Source organism: Sciurus carolinensis, chromosome 2 (assembly GCF_902686445.1).
Source record: "Sciurus carolinensis chromosome 2, mSciCar1.2, whole genome shotgun sequence".
Classification (NCBI taxonomy): Eukaryota; Metazoa; Chordata; class Mammalia; order Rodentia; family Sciuridae; genus Sciurus; species Sciurus carolinensis.
Window position 1 is genome coordinate 78,837,893 of NC_062214.1, and position 23,341 is coordinate 78,861,233.

General features: G+C 44.6%; 1 protein-coding gene across 1 annotated transcript; it reads right to left on the minus strand.

Moving 5' to 3' along the window:
- Positions 1-1,962: 1,962 nt before the first annotated feature.
- Positions 1,963-20,016, minus strand: Chrna3 (cholinergic receptor nicotinic alpha 3 subunit). Its single transcript, XM_047540172.1, has 6 exons — positions 19,953-20,016; positions 18,198-18,337; positions 18,040-18,084; positions 16,846-16,955; positions 8,867-9,878; positions 1,963-2,196 (listed from the first exon to the last, which is right to left on the minus strand). Exons 1-6 carry the CDS (start codon positions 20,014-20,016, stop codon positions 2,068-2,070), a joined length of 1,500 nt encoding a protein of 499 aa, XP_047396128.1. The 3' UTR covers positions 1,963-2,067.
- Positions 20,017-23,341: the final 3,325 nt, after the last annotated feature.

Sequence of the window (23,341 nt, forward strand, 5' to 3'; positions counted from 1 at the left end):
CTCCCCTACTTCCTGGCCACCATGAGATGAACAGCTTTGCTTTCCCACATGCCATGACATACTGCCTCATAAAAGGCCCAGAAGCAACATGCCAATCAACCATGGTCAGAAACCTCTGAAACTGTGAGCCAAAATAAGCCTTTCCTCTTTTTAGGTTGATTGTCTCAGGTATTTTGTTACAGTGATGAAAGGTGATTAATAGTCTGGTTTGATATAAACGGCTTTTTAGCTATCTTAGCTTGTGTACATCCCTGATCTCTCATTTCCCCATCACTGTTACTTAAGATTCTTATATGTCACATTTTATAGTAATCTTCCTTTGACATACTGAAACAGGTCACAGTGGACTGCAATTGTGTTTTTATTTTTACATAGGAAAAGCATCACAGTAACTAGTGAGAGATGCAAATGACCTCTGAATTATCATCTCTGTCAGTGTTATTCATCTTGGGAAGAATAGTACAGAAAACTCTTACAATAATTTGTCTAAAGCAATACTTCTCAACCAGGGCCAATTAAATAATTTCTGGAGGCATTTTTGGTTGTTAAAGCTGGTGAGGGAGCAGGGCATGTCACTGGCATCTAGTAGGTAGAGGCCACAGTTCTGCTAAAGGTCCTACCGTGCACAGGACATCCTCCATCCCCTATCTGAACACACAGTTATTAGTGCTAATAAAGTTGAGAAAGCTCGCTCTAAAGGTTCATGCTCTGGTTTGAATGTGTCTCCCTTAAATTCATATGTTGAAACCCAAATTCCACTGTGATAGTATCAGAAGGTGGAACCCTTGGAAGGTGATTAGTCATGGGGACATGCTCTCATGAATGGGATCAGTACCCTTATAAGAGACCCCAGAGAGATAACTAAACCCTTCAGCCAGGTGAAGACTCCATGAGGAAGAGAGCCCTCACTAGACACTGAGTCTTGCTGGTGCCTTGATTCCCCTGGCTCCTAAACGGTGAGAAATAAATTTGTTTATAAGCTATTCAATTTATGGTATTTGATTATAGCAGCCTGAAGACTAAGACTTAATTAGCAATGAATATGTGACTGGGTATAATTTCTTATGGGATAATTTGAAGTTACACAAGATAAATAACTGAAATGGAAGTATGCCCCTTAGACTCTTGAAAGACAGTAAAAAATAAGAAATGCACATAAGAAATGGTAGTAGTGGGGTACTCACGAAATAGTCTAAAACTTCAGGGAGATTATGGGCTGAATAACATCGAACCAGGCACAGTGGTACACACCAGTAATACCAGCAGCTCAGGAACCTGAGACAGGAGGATTGTGAGTTCAAAGCAATAGTGAGGTGCTAAGCAACTCAGTGAGACCCTATCTCTAAAAAAAATACATAATAGGACTGGGGATTGTGGCTCAGTGTTCCAGTGCCCCTGAGTTCAATCCCCAGTTCAAAAAAAATCAGTAAATTTGTAGTGATACTAAATAAGATTTTTATGTTTCTGAACAGGAAGTTTTTCTGTCCAGTTAGGTTTCAACTAGTAAAAAGGAGAAAAAAAAAAAAAAAAAAAAGCTTTGACATGTTCCATAGCATGACACACTACTTAATCACTGTGGAAGAATTGTATATTTTTTTCTTTTCTTTTTGGTACTGGGTATTTAACCCAGGGATGTTTTACCACTGAGCCACATGCCCAGCCCTTTTTTTTTTATTTTGAGACAGGGTCTTGCTAAGTTTGCTTAAGGCCTAAGTTGTTGAGGCTGGCCTCAAATTTGTGATTCTCTTGCCTCAGCCTCCTGAGTCACTAGGATTACAGGTATGCCCCACCATGCCCAGCTAGAATAATTATACTTTGACATTTCTTTATCTTGTCAAAAAGGCTAAATATTCATTTATTTATCCATGTAAGTATTCTTGGGGTTTTTGCATGATTTTTTTTTTTTTTTTTTTTTTTTTTGCCAAAAATCAAGATAATAAGTAAACCTTGAAATGCCACAAACAGAACTGGTAGCATGGTAACAGAAAATGTGTTACTATTAAGAAACAGACCCCTCCCTCCCTCAGCACACGCACAGGTAAGCCTCAGGCAAACACAGGTCAGTGCTTACGCATCATCCCTGGCCATCAGGGGTTGCAGAAACAATCCTGCTGTCCCTAAAATGCACACCAGGATGAAAACCCATAGAAAAATGCGGTCAATCACCATGGCGACATATTTCCAGTCATCTTGAATCTGAAAAACAAAAAATAAAAGCCATGAAAGAGAAAGCATAAGGGGAAAAGCAAAGTGAATATGTACGTGTGGAGGTGCTGGGTCTTGACCCCAGAGTCTTGCACATGCCAGGTAGGTGCTCTACCACTGAACCACATCCCCAGCCCCCAAATGAATACATTTTTAATATTTAATAATATGTTACAGTATAAGAAGCCATTCTATATCCAATATGCAAGAACTCTTATTGATGTGGTCTGAGGAAATCTACCATCCTCAAGTTTTGCTTCTTGCAGTAGAGAAATAGGTATGAAATATTTATCATCAGCTCTGTTTCAAATGAGAAATTTCTAGGTATACCTAACGCATTTTTTTCTAAATTGAATTTCAGTTTTGTTAAGTTAGTAAAACCAGTTATTTATGGCTCTATTTTGGGCCTTTGTTAGAGTGGCTAATATAATCCAGCATCATTTGTTATTATTTCAAAGTACTCTTTTTCCAGTTTTAGATAGTAATTTAACATGTATTCCAAATGTGAAAAAGCACATTAGGCAAGTCTGTCGTCGCTTTCTTTTCCACCACTCCCCTGCAAAATACCCACAGACCAAATGTCATCTTCAGGTTTAAGGCCAAAATATAATGGAATGCCATACAGTATTGTTTGAGGTTCATCTTGTCCTATGCAGGTTGAAATAACCGCTGACAGTGAAGTTTAAAAAAATGGGAGAAAGAGTAAGTAAGACTAATTGTACATAATACAGCTTCAACTGAAGCTTGAAATAGGAAAGAGAATTGTATGGTAATTAAACTCCTAGGAAAACAAAGGAACCATAATTGAATTGAGGAGAGAACCCATGAATCAACTGATTTTGAAGCAATAATCACATAATAAAGAGGCAGCATGTAATTTTGTAATTTAATTAAGTGCCCTGAAATGGGACTGGAAGATGTGGATTTTATGTCACCATCATGAGCTTGGGTAAATGTGTCCTCTCAGTGACATTAAGAAGTCATTGGAAATGAGATGGGAGGGGGTGAGGGAAGGAAAGATAGACTGAGACAGACATTATTACTCTGTGTTATGTATGATTACGTGAATGGTGTGAATCTACATTGTGTACAACCACAGAAATGATAAGTTGTACCCCATTTGTGTACAGTGAATCAAAATGCAGTCTGTAAAAATAAAAATTAAAAAATAAAAAAGGTGGGGACAAAGGACATAGAGGGAACTAATAAAATACTAGTACAACTAAAAAAAGAGAGAGAGAGAGAGAGAAGTCATCGGTAAAGTTTGAATTATAATGCCCTGTTTGCCACAAGTTGCTTTATTTGAATTCCTAAGACTGGTTTGTAAGTGCTTCAGATTCACCATGGGCTCTGATTTTTACCCACATGCTATAGGCTAAGCCTCCTAAGGGTCTGGAGGCAGGCGGGTGGGAAAGTAAAGATTTGGAAACAGATTTTGATTATAATACCAGCTCTGCTCCTTTCTAGTTGTGAGAATCTGGGTAAATTACATCTCCTCCCTTGGTCTCAACTTCCTTATCTATAAAATGGGAATAAGAACAATACCTACTGCAGAGGGTTGTTTCAGCACAGAGTCCTTAATGAATGGTACCTATTGATGTTAGTGTTGCTTTGAAAAAATGACCATTATCTGCATACAAATCTCTGTCTGACAATAGTTCAAGTGGTTCAGCCCAGTGAAGAAAGATTGGATGTTGGTGTTATACGTGGATACAAATTGTGCTACAAAAAGAGTTGGGAACATGAATTTTAAATCTAACTCTTAAAGCCTTTAAAGCAGAATGATATTGGCCATTCTCTAGAAACTTTGGGACTAAATGATGAGTCATAGGTAGATGAGCTCCTGGCTCTCTTGCCCAGCTCAGCCCTGGAGATGGCCTAAAAACAGACTTTAAAGACTCAGAAACCAAAATGGGGAAGTGGTGGCCCAGGGAGTGGGCACAGAGGCTGGGTGCAGGTGAGTCAGGAAGGGTTCTCCATGGAAGGAGAAGCTGGGGAGCTTTGGAGTGCCACCTCGTTGCTACTCCCAGTCCAGAGATGCAGGCTTGAGGGTAATGTGTCAGGCCAGCAGAGTCTGGCTGATGGAAAGAGCAGACCACAGAACCGTGCCTGCTGACTGCAGTAGCTGAAGCTCTCTTCCTCTCCTCCCACATCAAGGACTGGAAGAGATCAGAGCCAGGCAGGAGCATGGTCAGATATTCCTTTAGGAACAAGGTTACCTGGAGGAGAGGCAACACCCGCAAAGGGAAATTTCCCTAGTTTGTGGCCAGGTATCCTCAGTCTTGTGCAGCCTGCTTTTTGACTCTTCCCTCAAACAGTTCACCAAGGATGACCATCACTCCCGGGAAGAAGGGCATTTACAGGCCCAAAAGACAGATTTAGCTATCTGGAAGAAAATGAACACATCAGATGGGCCAAGGACTTAAACATGATAAAAGAACACAGAAACATGAATAGAAACAAGCAGTTTGACAGAAGAAGGCACGAAAAATAATAGGTATGAAAACAGAAAAGTTGTGATGAAGAACTCAGGAGACAAGCTAACTGGCAGGGGAGATACAGCCCAGGAAAGTGGGGAACCATCCTGAGGGTGACAGGAAGGAAGGAAGAGCTGAGAAGTGGGTATGAGAAAAACTAAGATGAGGAAACAGGATGCAGATGTGTTCAGGTGGGTACAGCACCGGGCCCAGGAAAGAACAGGAAGGGGTGGGAGGGAGTCTACAGAAACCACAACTTGTATGTTCCAGAACAACAGAATAAAAATGCTCCTAAGAATGCCAGACTGATAAAGTGAGACCCATACCTACTAGATGCATTGTGTTTGATGTCAGCAGATTTCTCTACAAATAGAAAATTCTAATAGCTGCAAGGCAGAATTGATTACAAAGGCACAGCTCTAGGACAAATAAAAACTGTCCTAAAAAGTGACACTGAGGCTAAATGACTATGAAGCCAGATAGATAGATATAAAATATGTATTATATATATACACACACATATATATATACATATATATTAACTATATACATACAGTTATTTAAGGAAAAGAACTTCAACACTATTACTTTGTGTTCAACTAACAAACTAACAGCACCCTGAACTTGATGACCTGGAAAAAGTCTTGTAGTTGCCATGTACCTCAATTTATATATCTGTAATATGGGAATAATAATAGTATAAAACTCACGGGATTATTGCAGGCTAAAATGAATGCACACAAACCCACACACAGAAGTCACAATAAATTAAGCCTTCCAGGCCTTAGAAGGTTTACCCATAAACACTCGAGAAAGCATGTTGCTAAGAAGTGAAATCCAGGGTACACCATCGGATATATGTGAAGGGTAAATTTAGTAAAGTTCACTGCAGACTTAAATAACTTTATGGCAAAAATGAAAGAAGTACATTCATCAAAATCCTGAATTAAGGTTCTAGTAACACCCAGTGTGGCTGCAGGGCATGAGGAAGACCAGAGGAAAGGTGAGTGGGTGGCAGGAAAGATACAGATACTGAAGATCGTAAGAGACTGATTGATAGGGAAAGAGAATTTGAGTATGGGTTTAAGGCAGTAAAAGGTACCAGAAGAATAAAAATAGAATAACACATGGATTCATGTATTCTATACAGAAACATCAAACTTTCCCATGCACTGCAAGAACTGAGGCAAAAAAGAAAACAGGTAAACGGAGGACACTGGAATAAGACAAAAACATAACCCTGATAAAACATTAATTACAATGCAACTTAATTATTGCTCATGGGTCATGCTCTGATTGGAATGAATGAAAACATCAACCAAATAAAACAAGTTGCTTCCAAATAATAAGCTTAAAAGATCATGGCTGATTTGATCTGTGCCCCTTCAAGATCTCTAAAGCAGCATGTACAATGGACAGCCAGGGTGTAATCAGCCACCAAAACTTCTGTCAACAAACAATATTTCCACAGGTGAGTTCTAGTCTTCTAACTTGGTAACCCATTTCTACTAATTCTCTGTGAGAGTATCCAGTTTTAAAAGAGGAAAATTTCAGCAGGTTGAAGTGGGGCAGGATTTATCCTAGCGACTCAGGCAGAGGCAGGAAGATCGCAAGCTCAAGGCCAGTATGGGCAGCTTAGTGAGCCCCTGTCTCAAAATTAAAAGCTGGGATGTAGTTCAGTGGTAGAGCACCTCTGGGTTCAATTTCAGTAAGGGGGCAGGTGGAGTTGTTGACACCCAATTAAAGCTAGTAGAGTTTATCTGAGCAAAACAACAAAACTACAACTGGGCAGCTCCCAGAACCAGAGCAGGTTCTGAAAATGTCAATCAAAACTGTGGTCCAAACATTTAAAAAATAAATACTATTTTAAAAAAAATGTGATCCAACAGCATGTATAGGGAAACAGATGTGAAGCATAGAAAACAACTTAATTGGCTATAGCCTACTCAAACAACTATCGGTTACAGCTTTACTAGTTAATTGGCCACAGGGCCTTCTGCAACCAACCAAAGCTCAGTAACTGTGATTAAATTCAATATTGACTTGGTTCTTTGGATCTGTGCAGGTGCCCAGGCAAAATCCATGACCTCCTACAAATTTTTATTTAACACTAAGGATGATCATTCCCAGGCTTGCAGCAGCTTCTAGAGACAGCTCTGGAAAAACAGCCTAGGATACAGTCTAGGCTCCCAGGAGCCAGGGACAGTTAACACCTGCCAAGTTTGAGCCAAAGAATGAGGAAATTAGACTATCTATGGAGAACTGTAAATAAAAACTCTCAGAGCTTGCATAATGCCTAGGAAATAATTTTTGGGAAAAAAAGGTCATCTTAGCCTGAAAAGGCTAGAGTATGGGTACTGAGATCTCAACCTTTAGTAAAATCATTGCTAACTTAAATGACTATTTGAAAAGTGGGTAAGAAAAAGGTAGAGAAGGTCCTCAAAAGTTATCAGTGTTGGACAAGTAGGAGATTTCCACTGATCATTTATTTAATGTCCAGCAACAGTTTCAACCAAATTTAAAACAGTGCCTACATTTTTGGCTTATTTACTGGGATCAGCTGGAGATTTTGCAGTGTTCAAATCAGTCCTGAGACTGCTCCAGGTAGCTCAGATGGCTGGGGAGGAGATGAGGGCAGCTGTGGCTCTCCCTCCGGTCTCATCTGCTTTGGGATGCCACTGAGCTGGCCAAAGGGCTCCAGGCATTCCTGACCAACATTAATTACCCACAGTGCATCAGGAGCTGAAATTATCTTGTAATTAGCTCTTTGCTAATAAACAAGGCAGAGCCAATTAGTTTAAAAGCAAAGACACTTATAAAATCGATGAGCATGATCCTGGCAATCTTGGGGGCATAGAAAGGGTCACTGAATAGCCAGACACATGATATTATTTCATTAAAATTTACCTATTATTAACAGTAGTTCTGGTAGAAGATTTTTAGAGAAAATAGAACTAAGTTCCCCCAATTTTTAAAAAAACATGAATAGATATTTCACAAAAGAAGATACCCAAATGACCAAGAAGTATATGAATAAAGAGCCCTAGTAATTGCTTAGCCAGGAAATACTAATTTGAACAGCAATGAGATACCACTTGGCATATATCAGAGAGGAGGTGAAGCACCTGGCACTCTCAGATTGCTGGGGGTGTTGGATGGTTCAAACTCTGCAAATTTTGCAATATCCACTAAAGTTAAAAATACATCTCTCCAAAGATCTAGCAAATCCAATCCTAGATGTATATCCCAGAGGTATAAGTGCCTATTTTTACCAAAAGACATAGATAAGAATGGTTATAGCAGCTTTGTTCAAACTGGAAATAACCAAATGTCCAAAAATTGTAAAATAAGCAAGGTAATATGGTCATATTGAGGAATATTAGACACCAATAAAGAAACAGCAACAAGGATAAAGCTCAAAGATATATTGAATGAAAGACATCAGACAGGATGCAATTCCATGGACATGAAATCCATGAATAGGTAAAAGTAAATAAAGTCAGGGTCTGGGGTTGTATCTCAGTGGTAGAGCCCTAGCCTAACGTGTGAGGCACTGGGTTTGATTCTCAGCACCAAATATAAATAAATAAAAATAAATAAAGGTCCATCAACAACTAAAAAAAAAAAAAAAAGCAGGGTTGGTCACTGAGGGAGGAAGATGCCTGGGAAGGGTCATGGCAGAACTTAAGGGGGCATTGGGAATGTTCCGAAACTTTGCTTGGATCATGCTTACACAGGTATAGACATAAAAAGTCATTGAGCTGGACAGTTACAGAGCAGGCACTTTACTCCGTGTAACTTACACCTCAGTGAGAAAACACAGAAAGTAAAAATAAAAATACAGCTGGTCCATACTAACTGGACAGAATCTGGCCTTGTGACCTTTTCCAGGCTATCTCCTAATCCACTCCCAGAATCAGATGTCCTAGTGGCCCAAACTGTGGCAGCCCTGTCGCTAACTAACTTCAGGGGACTATATCTTCACATGTTTTATTACCACATTTCACATGAGAGAAAAGAGGCTCAGGGAGGTGAGGTAACTCACACATCCGAGGATGTGTAACTGTCCTGAACACAGGCTGCTGACCCCAGAGTCTAATTTCTTAACCCCCACTTGATGCCTTGCCACACGAGGAACATGCATTTACTGACTGAATGGATGATAATAGCAACCAGACCCTTACCTCCTTGGCTTCATTCTGTGCTTTCATATTTTCTGCAATATACTTGACACTTTGAATCGCTTCTTTGATCTCTGGTGACAGAGCAGAAAGGGACAACACAGCATCGACAGATTCAGAACTGGAGCTTCTTGTGAGGTTGGCGCTGAAATTTGAGATTTTGATCCTGCGGTGATGGCAGTAACCACACATCCCGTCCTGGCAGGGGTAGCCTTCCTTGCAGCCCTTGGATTCTGTGCGGCTGAAACAATTCAGATTTGAGAGCTCGGCACTGTAGAAGGGCCTTGGCTTCTGAGCGTTTTCTTCGCTGCTGGCAGGTCTGGTCATGAACATGACCCTAGGGAGCAAGTTCAAGAACACCGTCTTCACCCACGTGGGCATCGTGTGCGTGGTCGGGGTTCTGTAGTGCACGTTGAGCACAAAGACTGTGATGACAATGGACAGGGTGACGAAAATCATGGTGAACAGGAGGTACTCCCCGATTAGGGGGATGACCAGAGAGGTGGACGGGATGGTCTCAGTGATCACCAGTAGAAACACAGTCAGGGAGAGGAGAACAGAGATGCAGAGCGTGACCTTCTCACCGCAGTCTGAGGGCAGGTAGAAGACGAGCACGGTGAGGAAGGAGATGAGGAGGCAGGGGATGATGAGGTTGATGGTGTAGAACAAGGGCAGGCGCCGGATGTACAGAGAGTAGGTGATGTCTGGGTAGATCTCCTCGCAGCAGTTGTACTTGATGTCGTGTTTGTAACCTGGGGCTTTGATGATGGCCCACTCGCCACTCTCCCAGTAGTCCTTGAGGTTCATGGAGGAGCCAATCAGGACCAGGTCGATTTTCGCCTTGTCGTAGGACCAGGAACCGAACTTCATAGTGCAATTTTGGTAATCAAATGGGAAGTAAGTCACATCGATTTTGCAGGAGCTCTTGAAGATGGCTGGAGGTATCCAAGTCACTTCACCTGTGTGCTTGAGTAAGGCTTTGGTCTTGTCATCTACCTGGAAATCCCCAACAGCACTGCAAAGACAAAGAGGAGCATGGTGACACTGGGTCACTACCCCAGGGTCATCCCGCCCCAGTTTTTCATGCTGCCAGCAGGTAAATGGCAAGTAGTGATTTGTAAAACTGGAATGTGAAAGTTGAGAATGCCATGAGAGGTCACCCAGTTCACTGTCCCATTTACTAGTGGATAAACTGAGTCCCAGACTCCTCCCAACACACAGTCTGTCATATTCATTGACCCTTGGGCATATCACCAGTTCATTCCATAACATACAACTCCCAACTAGATGGTTATGGAGACATTCCCAAATGCCAGAAAGAGATTCCCATCCCTATTTAATTTAAAAAAATGAGATGAAAGTCATTGACCTGGAGGCAGATATTCAAGCACTCTATGGGGATATTTGCTACCTGCTGTCCCTGAGGTCTGGACCTTGTTAGTCTCTCATTTAGTCTCCACTGGGTGCCTAGGGTGTATGTGAAACCAGATGGTGGGCCGGAAGGGGCTGCACAGACACCGTGGGAGCCCACGCCCATAAACTGAACCTTGTTAGATGGTTTTATCTCCAGAACCTACCTCCCGATCCTGATCCTACCATTCACCACGCTGCCCATTCCTCCCAACATCACTTCACGGTAGATGGTCATGTCTTCTGATTCCTTGTCTTCCACATTCAGCATAACAGAGTCCTTTGCCCTTTCTTTCCCTATTGCCCCCACTTGCTCTTCATGATTTTCTTCATTTCTTTAAGCTATGTGCACCCTCCTTTATTTATTTATTTTTTTTGCACAGAGATACACATTCTTTCTTAGAATCATCTTGTTGGAATTTATAAGCTGGTTTCTTCAGCAGGAGATCTGATGATAGATAAGCTGAATACCCTGTAGAGTCTTGCATTAGCGTTCCATTGCAACAGCCAGATGAAGTCATCTGACAGCAAGGCTAGGGGGGCCTCACCATGTCCCTGCCCACTCAAGGCTCTTACATTTCCTTAGATCAGCCCTATTCTTAGCATTCAGCATTTGAAGGCATTCTTGTCTTTCATACCACCTTACCTGGTACATGAAGAGCTGTGAGGCAATTATGGAATCTAAACATTCTGGCCTTGTTGGCTGTTCCTGGAGAAGCACCTGTGAAAACTAATGGGAATGTTCCAGTGCACATCCCTTGGTTGAGCAAGACAATTACTGCACTAAAACTCAACGCCAAAGCCCTTCCCACTTTCACTCCAGCTGGCTGGTTTGCCCTGCTGGGTTTAGACGTTCTTAGCTCCCTTTAACTCTTCCAACTCCTGGCTGCAGGCAGAAGGGAGAGGGTTGGAGGTGGGGTGGGGGTGGAGTACACACAGCCTCCAGATGGCCTTAGCCCATGTTAGTACCCAAGGAACCTCTGAGGCTGGGCTAAGCAGAAGACTAGAAAGACCCCCAGAAAAACAGAGGCCTCCTGGATCCATAACATTTCAGGGAAGTAAGGGACGTGCAGAGCCTGGAGTCTAGTCCAGGAGTTGGCAAACTCTGGCCCACAGGCCTGTCACCTATGTCCACAAGTACATTCTGTTGGAACAAAGCTACTCCTGTTTGTTGTTTAATGTCTACAGTCATTTTTGAGCTAAAAGGCAAAGTTGAATAGCTGTGACAGAAGCTCTATGACCCACAAAATGTAGCATATTTTACTCTGGACTTCACAGAGTTGGCTGACCCCAGCTGTAATCCAATCCTTTCGTTTTACTGAAGAGGAAACTGAGGGTCAGAGAACAAGAATGATTTGCTCAAAGTCCATCAGTTTGGGGGCAGAGCCTTGGTCATTCAGAACTTGGATTCTTAAGCAAAGAGTCACCAAAGAACAAACAGCAGAGATATGCTTGCCCTGGTTGCCAGTACTCATTTTTGCTTGTTTCTGGGGATTCTGGCCACTGTGGTTTCTGCCTAAAGAAACCCCTGGCTGTGTGTGCCCAGGACAGAAGGCCTGTTGGCTGCCTGAGGCAGTATCAACTGTCATATCTTTACCACTGAGAAATGGAGAAGATAAGGACCCAGCTGGGGACTGGAGTCTGGCATAGCACCAGCTATACAGAGGGCACCTGGTAAATATTGGTTGACTGAATGAATGACCAAAAAAATAAATGAAGAGCTCACTGGCAGAGCCCAAAAGTGAGACAGCTGGCAGCAAGAGATAGCAGTAGGGTCTGAGCTGACTTAACTGCCAAACCATGTGAGTTGGTTGAAAAACAAAGAGGCAGTGTGATGTAAATGATGAGCTGAGGTGTCCCTCAATACAGGGGAAGATTAAGGATATAAGTGAGGCACAAGTAGGAGAAAGACCAAGATGGTAGAGGCTTTTACAATCTATCCAAATTCCCTCAAAAAATCGGACAATTAGGATAGTAAAGGAACAAACCTGTGGACCACACTGTCAGCAGATGGGTTTCATGGTATCCCACGAACCTGAGAATACGAGGGTGTGGGGTCAGACCACCGCATGAACCACGGGGCCCACATGGGGTTAGCTGCTGGGAGGAAGTGCCTGGGAGAAGAGAAAAGAAATCTCCAAGAAGTGTCTGCCCCACAAAGAAGAGGACCCTACTCTGTGTTGAACCCTCAGCAAAGGGACATTAAAACAGAGGGTTCCACAGGTTCTAATTTGTGGGTAAGAGCCACAAAGACCATGGGAATCCACTTAGGGTCTGTAGAGAAATTAGGGCTGGCAGGGCTTGAGAAAATCTCAGAAATGAGCCTCCAAACTCAGAGGCCAACTCAGAGAAAAAGTAGGATCAAAGTGAATGGGGAGAAAGTAGAATGAGGAGACAGAAGATTCAGGAAGTAGAGAAGCTGGTGTCCAGAGGCAGCAGCTCTCAGACCCTGGAGGTGGCTATTCTGAGCACAGATTTTCTCACTTCAAGGTAAGTGACTAAGGAGGACCCAAGCCAAACAGCCACAAAGCAGATGAAACTGATAGTAGTCTGATATTACCAACTAAACTAAGGGAAACTGAAAAATCTTTAGAAACTGTGAAAGAAGAGCATAAATCAGAAATAGAAAAGAGATAATTTGGCTAATGACAAGACAGTGAATAAAGAACTGATAGAGCTTGGGAAAGAATTAGGGAAAAGGAAGGACAAAAAAAAATCACCTTATAAATAAAGACTAAACTAGAAAAAAACAAGAACAGACACCATGAAAAACATAATGGAAATAGAAGACAGGAGAAAAATTTTGTTTAAATCAAGCAGAAACCAAGGAAACAAATTTAAGAGAGCATAATAGGGAGGGGGTTTGGCAGAAAAGTTCATACACACACACACACACACACACACACACACACACACACACATAGCATGTGTGAGAGAGAGAATGTATACATGTGCATATGTGTTCTGGCAGAGGAAACCAAATCAATGGAATAGAACAAATCTTAAAAACTATTTTTAAAAATTTCTTGGAAAAAAAGGGCTTCCTATGCCCCCCCCCCTTTTTTTTTTGGTATTGGTGAATTCAGGTGCTCTACTACTGAACTACATCCTCAGCCCTTTTTTAAAAATATTTTTTAAATTGTCAATAGAACTTTATGTTTTTATTTATTTATTTCCATACACTGCTGAAAATCTAACCCAGTGCCTCACACTGCAAGGCAAGCACTCTGTCACTGAGCTACAACCCCAGCACCCCCCAGCCCTTTTTAGATTTTATTTTGAGACAGGATCTCCCTAAGTTGTCCAAGCTGGTCTTGAACTTTCGATCCTCCCACCTCAGCCTCTTGAGCAGCTGGGATTAGAGGTGTGTACCACTGTGCCCCACAACAACTAGACTTTAAGGATGAAGTGGGGGGGTATCCCCAAAGTCCTAGGCAGAAGCAGGAGCATCACTTGAGCTCGTAAGTTTGAGACCATTTGGGCAACACAGTAAGACCCCATCTCAAACTAAAAATAAACAAAGACAAAGGAAACACTCCTGTGGTTGACCATCCACTGAATTTGCCCATTTGCCCTGGACAGCCCTAACTTACATGTGTGGTCCTATCATATTTATGTATAGTGTCCCTCTACCTCTCTCACAAGTCACCCTATTTAACAAGGAAAAGAAAATGACAAAGACATCAGTTTTTGAAAGCAACACTTCATATCAGAAGACAATGAAGTAAAAAATTATAAGGTTTTCATGAAAGGGAAATAGAAGCCGAGGATTTTTGATCCAGTCAAGCAACCTAAAAGTATTCTCTAAAAAGTATTCTCTTATGAACTGGCAAGAACTAAGGGTATGTTGTATCCATGAGTACTTTAATGATTCTATTAGAGAATGAACTTTAGAATAAACAAAACATCATAGGAGAAATTCTGACATAAGAAGAAAAAAATGGTGTTTCTGTGTTTCTATTGTATTCAGAGGAAGAGAAACCCTCAATAGAGGGTCAATTCTGAGAAATGTAAGTTCTAAGTAAAAGAGACGTTGAATTAGATGATTTTTTCACAATATTATTTTCAGCTGCAGATTCCAAGGAGATTCCTTATGATATTTGCACATCTTGATATTCAATTTGAAGTGTTTGGCCACATCTCTCATTGTTAAAATCACGCATCCTACAGTACTCCAGCTGTTCATCCTAGATTGCCAGCAAAGAAACAGCCATAAAACCCAAAATGTAAAGCTAACATTTTTGCCTCTGTTCTCAGTTCTAGCTTAGCAAGAATTCTCTACACTCTGCCCAGTTCCCTAAGAGCCTCCGGACCATGAGATTTCTATGATAGCTTGTAGTGGAAGAAAAAACTGCAAACCAGTTGGGCACACTAGTTCTTTAAGAACAGTTTTACACATACAAGTTGCATGGAAGAAAGATTTGTAAATGCTCTGTTTTATGCAATATATAAGAAAGACTGTCTCCAAAATGGCTAAAGATATTCTTTTGTTTCTGCTGGGGACCAAGAAGGTGGGATTTAGCAAAAAAATAAAAATAAAAAATAAAAAATAAAAAAAACCCAGAGCTTCCCCAGTCCTGATCCTAACTGTAAAACCAATAGTACTAATACTAATAGTAAAACATATCAGTATATACTAATATAGACTAAAAACCTAAACACAGAATGCTTTAATTCATTAAATTGGGTTACACTGACTCTATGAAATGTTTTACTTTAAAAATGGTGTTTTGTTTGCCTGTTATTTTGTTTTTGTTTTTTGGTACTGGGGTTTGAACTCAGGGTCCTGTACATATAAGTGTTCACTCACTCTCCCACTGAGATACATCCCCAGTCCCAGCACCCATGGCTTCAACAGTTAAAACATTATCATACTGCAGGTGAAAAAAAATGTTTTCCAATCTCTGGAAAACAAATTAGTATGTATGGTAAAATAGTGGTTAAAATTTATGTTTACTTAATAAACAGAGTTAAAATGAGGAAGGGATCAGTTTTATGTGGGTTTAGGTAGGAGAAATGGGCTTTAGAGGCATCACATTGGCAGAATCAGAAAGAGGAAAAACTTTTGAAAGAGAAAAAAAGGAGGGCTTCCTGAAAGTGGCAGGAAGATGTGTGCTCTGGGTCCAGAGGAGACTCCACATGTCCACCTGGGGGGGAATGGCCTGAGAGTAGCTTCCCTGGTTGGCAGGAACCACCACTTCCCTCCCCAGGCCTATACTCATCCTCAGACATAACTGGGATGCAGCCATCCAGATTGGCTGGGCCTCTGTGGCGGACAGAGCTCACCACACTTTGCACCTGGGAACTCTACTCTGCCTGTGTGTGTGTGTGTGGCGGGAGGCACTGATCCATTCTTCAAGGCTCAGAGACTCTCACCAGTGGGAGGTGACTTGGAGGGGACACTTGTGCAGTGGAAAACTGCCTGCTGGCAGATTTGCTGCTGGGGAGAGTGGACAAGAGGTTTGAGGACAGGCAAAGAATATGCCCGGCTGAGACTCCAGATCACAGGATCAGCCTCCCAAAGCCACAGAAGACTGCTGAAACCACCTCAGGCCTGGCTTTGCCACACATCTCCTGAATGAAGTCATCTTCTACTATGGGTCCCATTCCTCACCTGTGAAATGTTGGGGATAGGCTGTATCAGTGATCCCCAAAGCAGGCTGGCCTTCACAGCCCCCAGCACAGTTGGTGGGCCCACCCTATGCCCAACCAATTCTGTTTCTGTGGGATGGGCACAGAAATTGTTTGGGTAATATAACTATACATACACACATACCTATGGTTGCAAAATAGTATATTATAAAACATATTAACCTTAGAAAAGACAGTGAGGAACAAAGAAGAAAGTATTTTAAGTGTAGACACCTGTATTTTAAAAAGCTCCCTTTAGGGGCTGGGGAGATAGCTTAGCTGGTAGAGTGCTTGCCTCACAAGCACAAGGCCCTGAGTTCGATCCCCAGTACTGCAAAAAAAAAAAAAAAAAAAAAAAAAACTCCCTTTAGCTGTGTTGTCTGCAAGTTGGAATCCTGGGAGGACTCAACTCAGGCTCAGCCAGCTTCTCCTACACCCTCCTTCTCTTTCAGAGAAGAAGGAGGGAGACACTTGCTTCTATTCCTATTTGCACAGAGTTGCTAACAGATGCCACATTCAAGGCCATCCCTGACATCCCTGGCTCCCCCACCAGGGCTGTTCCCCTGACCCTTCCAATATTTTGTCCCACAATACAGCAAGTGAGGGTACATATTCTTCTGCCTCCTTGTGCTCTCCCCTGTTCTAGCTCCTTCTCCAGATGCTAGGTGACCTTTGAAACCAATTTCAATGCAATCTCTTAGCAGAAGCGTTTCCCGGTAACATCCTCTATGAGCACGTCGCCTGCTTCGCCTGCTTTGGAACCACTCAGCACACTGGCATCTGTATTACCTAGTACATAGTAGATGCTCAGCAAATCCTTACAGAATGAACAAAGCCATCTTGGAAAAGACCTGAGGAAAGCCAGGTGGTTAGCACAGTGGGCTGAGAACCCAGAACCCTGGCTGCAACCCTGAGATGGCGTGTGTCCCCTGGTATCTTACTTGTTATACAGTACAATGTCTGGCTTCCAGATCTTCTGTGCAGGGACACGCATGAATTCCACCCCATCATAGTCTGAGGGGTTCCACTTCAGCTTGTAGTCATTCCAGATCTGGGGGTAAGGGAGGAAGGAACAGACAGCAGAAAGACCAGCTTGACTTGCTGCCCTTGACACCATATCTTGGTGACTCCCCACCTCTGCCGCAGATCCCTGCATGCTACAGACCATTTGAGTCCAGTTCCTGGGTATGTAAAGCAAGGAAGATAGCACTGGGCGCAGTCTGCAAGGTGCCTCCTGCTGTAGGAGAGCCACCTCTCCACGACTGTGGGTGATCCCAGCCCCTCATCAATCAAATAGGGACCATTAATTAATGTTTTCTCTGGTTATTTCCAATGCCAGGTCCCGGACTTCCACCACCAGATCTAGGTCCATGCATTAAGCTCCTGCTGTTTCTATTCCTTGAAATCACTCTCCAGGGGCTCTTTTTCAGACAAGTCCCCAACCAAGTTCCCATAAAAAGATGCTCTCCCAACTCTAAAAGGTTCTTGAGGAGGGAGCCATGATCACACAGAGGCCAGGAAGGGTTGGGAGCAGAGCACTAGAGGAGAGGTGATGCTGTGGTCACAGAGGCAGTGTGTCATGGAGTGTAAAGTGGAGGCACTGTGTCTACTGTCAGCCTCCTGGGGATGAAGTCTGCATGAGCAGGATGCTCAGCTGGCTGAGCTGGCAGAAGGGTTACCATCAGGTCAATGGACCATTATGTCTCTCAGCAGGTCTGGACAAAGCCTCCCTGGGGAAGATATGTGGAAGCTAATTCCATTGCCCTCCATCAGAACAAAAAATACAGAGTCCCTACTCCTACCCTAGTAATAATGCAAGAGAATCTGATTCTGACTTAAGGATGAGTTTTTGCCAAGAAGGGAAGGATGTAGTCTCAGATACCCCCAAGAATTGGGGGCCAGGTCTATCTCATTTGGTAGTATGACTCTGAAGAAGACTCTCTCTCTAGGCTGCAGACTGTCCATCTGTGACTTGAGGGGCCAGACCCTGTAGTCCTTCCAGGTGAATGTCAGAACAGTGCGTGTGCATGTGACCCAAGAGTGAAGCTCAGTCTGTGGGGTACTTTTCCGGCCACAAACAGCAAATAAAGCAGATACCACTAGGGGGCAGCAGTGCACTAAGCCCAGTCACTTACTTGCTTGAGCCACAGGTTGGTCTCCATGATCTGGTTTACTTCATCCTTGAAAAGGAGATTAAAGTAGACATAAATGACAAAAACAAGGTTCATTCTGGGAAAGGCTCCTCCAGAAGCCCTGTACCCCCATGGCCACAGATTGTGGCTCCAGCACTCACCACCTTCACCAGCTGAGACATGGACACTTCAAACTGGATGATGACCGGGTCAGACACATTGGCCACAGGCCGGATGATCTCGTTGTAATCTTCAAACAGGCGCTCAAACAGGCGATGCTCAGCCTCAGAGGTTCTGGTCACTGAGGGAAACAGCCCTGTCGGTCCCTGGGGAAATCACTACTTATCTCTCCCACCAGGGACATCACCCACCAACAACCTCCCTTCCACTTGTGGGGTACTCTGTGGACCCCAGATTTCCAGGCTAGTCTTGCTCCCTCCAATGAGAGACTGGGAAACTGAAGCCAAAAAGAGACAGGATTCCACCATGTCACACAATTCAGTGGTCATAAGCCTGGGCTCTGAACAGAACTGGTGCAAATCCTAACAAACCACTGTGAGCTGTGTGAGCTTAGCCTAGTGGCTTAACCCCTTTGAACCTCAGTTTTTTTTAATCTGTCAAAATAAAGGTTATAAATATATCCACATCAAAGGGTTGTGAGGAGTGAAATGCTTAGCTCAGTGGCATGTGGTAAAAACTCAAGAACTATAAGATATCCTTACCTTTATTGTTACTACAGGGCAGGCATGTGGTACAGTCACTCACCGATTCCATGCTGGAAAGATTACCAGTCCAGCCCCAGGGGCAGGGAGACCAAGGGTCACCCAGACCCAGGGGTCCTGCTTCCCAGCCTAGGAGACCGCAACCCAGATCTGGGAGTCCCTCTTATCCCATTCAGGATCGTGCAGAGGTTTGGCCACAGCCTTCTTGGAAGCCAAGGCACCCACCTGGCTCCCATGATCTCAGAGTGGGACACCCTGTTCCTGTCCATGCTGTCTTCACATCCTGATAGAAATCCCTTATCTCTCTGAAGCCCTGGGCAATCCCTTTTGTTCATAAGCCACACCCCAGCATAGATGAGGCATCTTGGGTCAGCTGTCTGCTGCAGCCCACTTACAGATCTGGGGGCCACCTGGGGAGAAGGGAGGGGAATCCTTGAAGAAGTCTGACCCAAATTCTTCAGGCCCTGAAATGGGATTTTGTCTGGCCTCCATACACCCCAACAAAAGGAGGTGCCCCATGCAGGAGCTCCGTTGAGCTTGTGAGGTGCATTGACTAGTGGAGGCCTCCGCACCGAGGGGCAGTAACAGCTCTATGGAGCACAGCCACTACACCCCAGGAGCCTATGGGCTGGCGCCCAAGGGCCGCCTTGTAGCCTTGCAGAGTCCCAGCCTCCTGGAGGGAGTCAGGGTCGGCTTCGTCTCGGCAGGCTCCTCTAGAGCCCGGCGGGAAGGCGTGCTCTTGGGTTGAGGGTCTCGAGGTGACGCGACCAGGACCACCGACTATTGGCTAACGTGCCAGATTCAGCCCCAGTTCCGAAACGACTCTCGCCTCCCCCAGGTGGCCTTGGAGAAGTCCAGAGAGGTCTGGCCACCGTTTCCCAACTAGTGGTAAAACGAGGCAATGGACGGGATGCTGACGCTGGAACCGAAGGCCGCTAGTCCAGCCCTCAGGGAGCCAGGGACTCGAATCCGTAACTCCTGCGCGGAGACTGTAGGGCCGGCTTCGGAGCGCTCCCCGCACCTCCCCACGCCTCTCAGGGAGCCGAAAGAGAAGAAGGCACCCCCGCCACCGACTCGCCCGCAGGTCCCCGGCTAGGGCGTCCCCACCCTGGGTACCCGCCCCTCCAGCCCCACTGCCCGGCGAAGCGCTCCTGGGGCCGCCCTCCCTCGGGACCCCGCACGCCGCTCCCGTACCTGGAAGCAGCAGCAGCAGCAGCAGTAGCAGCAGCGGTGGCGGCGAGAGCCGGCGGGTGCCCATGGCGGGTCAGCTCCCTGGTTCCCCCGGACCGCGCAGACGGGGCGGGTGGACGCGAAGGGTCGGGAGCAGTTGCGGTCGACGTGGACACTGAGGTCTTCCCGCGCAGCTCCGGGTGCAGACAGCAGGCTCAGAGCCGTGCGGGCGCGGGGACGCGCGGGACTCTTCCCCTCTTCCCGCTGGGCTGCGGTGGGGCTCAGGAGTGCGCGAACCACCCGGAGAGGAGCGTCGCGAACCCCGCGCGGGGCGGGGCGAAGGCCGGAGGTGGGCTCGCGCGGTGGGGAGAGGGCTCAGGGTGCCCAGTCCCTGAGCCGTGCGGTCTCCTCCCGGCCCCGAGCAACCCCACCGACCGCTCGACGCCCTACCAGATAGAAGCAGGCACTGTCAGCTGCCAGGGAGGAGGGGGACCAAGCTCTGTCCTGGCTTCCGGGGCGTGTGCAGCTACCGCAGGGGACTGGGGACCGCTAGGCTAGAAGGTCGCCTCTATAAAGAAGCTCTAGCGCACCCTCAAAACGAGCCTCCGGAATTTGACGTTCTTAAGTAATTGTTAAATAATTTAGGTGTGATATTGTTATGTGTGTGTGTAATTTAGGAGGGGGATGGGTAGGTTGGAGTCAGTTGAAACAATACTGGCGTTGGGTTGAGGGTGATGGAATCTGGAAGTTGGTTATACTATTCTCTAGTTTAGAACATGTTTGAAATGTTCCTTAATAAGCAGTATAACAAAAGGAAAGAAAGAAAAAATGAGGTTGGAGCCATCCAAGAGGGCACCTGGATTCCCACTCTGCCCTCTTGTAGATTCCCCTATTCTCCCACTACCATATGCAGTCCTGGGTGTCCCAGGAATGTGCAGTGACCAGGTAGGTCCCTGGGGTCCCTTGGCCTCTCCGGCCACCCACCAGGCATGATAGGGCATCTTAAGTCTTCCCTGATGTAAACACAGGAGGGAGGTTAACCTCTCTCACTGGTTCTCTCTTCGTGGTTCAGCAAATGGTGAGTCACCTTTATTTCTTCTGGAAGGGGTTGCTATCCACATTTACAACAAACAAAAGGAGACAATTTATGGGCCCCAGAACATGTTTGTAAGAATCTGGGTCCACCTCTCAGGCCCCATTCTCATTCTGTTAGCAACATGACCTTCATTTGGAAAATATGGCAAATCATATATTCAAACTAAACAGTAAGAATAAAAGGGTGTGAGGGATCTTCCTGGTGATAAGGGAGATGTTCTAAAACTGGATTGTGGTGGTAAATGTACTAAAACTCATTAAATTTTACACTATAAAAATGGGTGAATTTTATGGTATGTCAAATTATGCCTCAATAAAGTTTTTTAACTCATCAGTAAGAACACCACAATCCAATTTTTAAAATGAGCAAAGGCAGTAAACATTTCACCAAAGAGGATATACAAAAGACAAGAAAGCACATAAAATGATGTTCAAAACGACTAGTCATTAGAGAAATACAGAGGAAAACCAGGATGATATATCTACTAGGATGGCTAAAATAAAAACAAATGCTGTCAATATCAAGGCAGATAAGGATACTGAACAACTGCCTTGCTTGCACCTTGCTGAGATTGTGAAATGGTACTGTGTGGGAAGCCATCCTTATTTAGCAGAATCAGACTAGGTTGAGCCATGGGACACAGAGGCCTGGCTTCTAGGAACTGCAGGGAAGTATGTGGTGTACGTGGGAGTGGTTCCCTGTCTCCTTCTGGAATTTTCCCCCTAAGAGAATGGTTCCCCTAACTCCACCCTATCCTGTCCATCACAGAAGAAGCTCCTCCTCATCCTGGCCCGCTTTACCTGTATGCTATAAATAAAAAATAGTTGGGTGAGTTGTTGTTGTAAGAGACCAGAGTTGGTATGGCCAGACCCGTCACGCCCCCTCTCATATAAAAAGAGTATTGGCTCTTGTGTGTTTATTGAGTAGATGAGTTTTGGGGTAAAAGAAAAACCGCCAGCATCCTCCTCTGGCAGTTAACCCTCTCTCCTCCACGCAGGACGTGGCAGAGAGGACCCCCACAATACTGCTACTCCAGAGAACAGTTTGACAGGTTCTTTTGATGCTAAACTCATACTTACCACATAACCCAACAATCACACTACTGAGTATTTATCTGAAGAAATGAAAACTTTGCTCACACTCATCCTACATGTGATGTGTATAACAGCTCTATTCATAATTGCCCCGAACTGGAAACAGCCTAAACGTGCTTCAACATCCAGAGGATAAAATACTGCTTGGCATACAAAGGGACGCACTACTAATACCCTCAGCGACCTGGATGAATCTCGATGGTATTATGCTAACCAAAGAAACCAATCTCTAAAGGCCTCGTACATACTGTATGATTCCATTTAAACAACATTCTTGAAGACACTGAACGATAGTTATAGAAAGAAGGTAAGTGGTTGTCGGGCTATGAGTGGAGGAGCTGCCCTATGGGGGAATGGTAGGGGAAGTTGTTTTGGGTGACAGATCTTTCCTGTGTCCTGATGGTGGTGGTGGTTACACAAATCTATACATGTTAAAATTCATAGAATTATACATTTTAAAAGTCAATTTTATTGTACAGTAATTTAAAAAATAGAATTCTTTAAGTGTTCTCCTCCCTTTCACAAATATTTTGAGTGTCTACCACATGCCAGACACTGTGGAAAAGAGAGTTTGTGGGGGGGAACCCATCAGCATGTGTGAGAGAGACCCGAATCAGCCATGATGTGAAAGTGGAAAGTGTTGGGGGCTGTGCCAGCCAGAACGGTGCCTGATCACATCTGCGGTGGGGAGGTTAATTGACATAAGCACACTCAGGTGATTTGTCACTGGCCGTATTCAGTTAAGTCCACGGCACACAAGTGTTCCTAAGCGCACCTGCTCGTTTTGACCCTTGCGGTGATGGGCAGCTGACTCCTCGCCTGATAGCAACTGGCCCCGCCCTCCGCCTCCTGGAGGGAATATAAGCGGGCGGTGGGCGGGGGCGCCATAGTAAGGAGCGAAAGTAAGGCACCACAGTAAGAGCAGCAGCTAGCAGAAAGAAGCAGAGAAACCATTAGCAGAAAGGAAGAAGAAAAAGCGGCAAGCAGATAGAAGCAGCGAGTAGGGGCAGCGGCGGAAGGCAGATCGCAGAGCGGAGAACTGGGAACACATCTTTAGGTTGCAGATCACAGATAGGCAGATCACAGTACAGGACGCATCACTAAGAAGCACCTCAGATAGACGCACCCTTAGTTCACAGGATGCAGGACGCACCTTTAAGAAGAAGCAGCAGAACTAAGAAGATATAGATCTCTGAAAGTGTAGTCTCTCTCTCTCTCTAAGA

Coding starts and splice junctions, on each gene's coding strand:
- Chrna3 (XM_047540172.1), bottom strand. CDS start 20,016: ATGGGCACCCGCCGGCTCTCGCCGCCACCGCTGCTGCTACTGCTGCTG. Junction 16,956..18,039: donor CCAACCTGTGGCTCAAGCAA/GTAAGTGACTGG, acceptor CCTTACCCCCAG/ATCTGGAATGACTACAAGCT. Junction 9,879..16,845: donor GACATTGTACTGTATAACAA/GTAAGATACCAG, acceptor TTGTCTTTGCAG/TGCTGTTGGGGATTTCCAGG.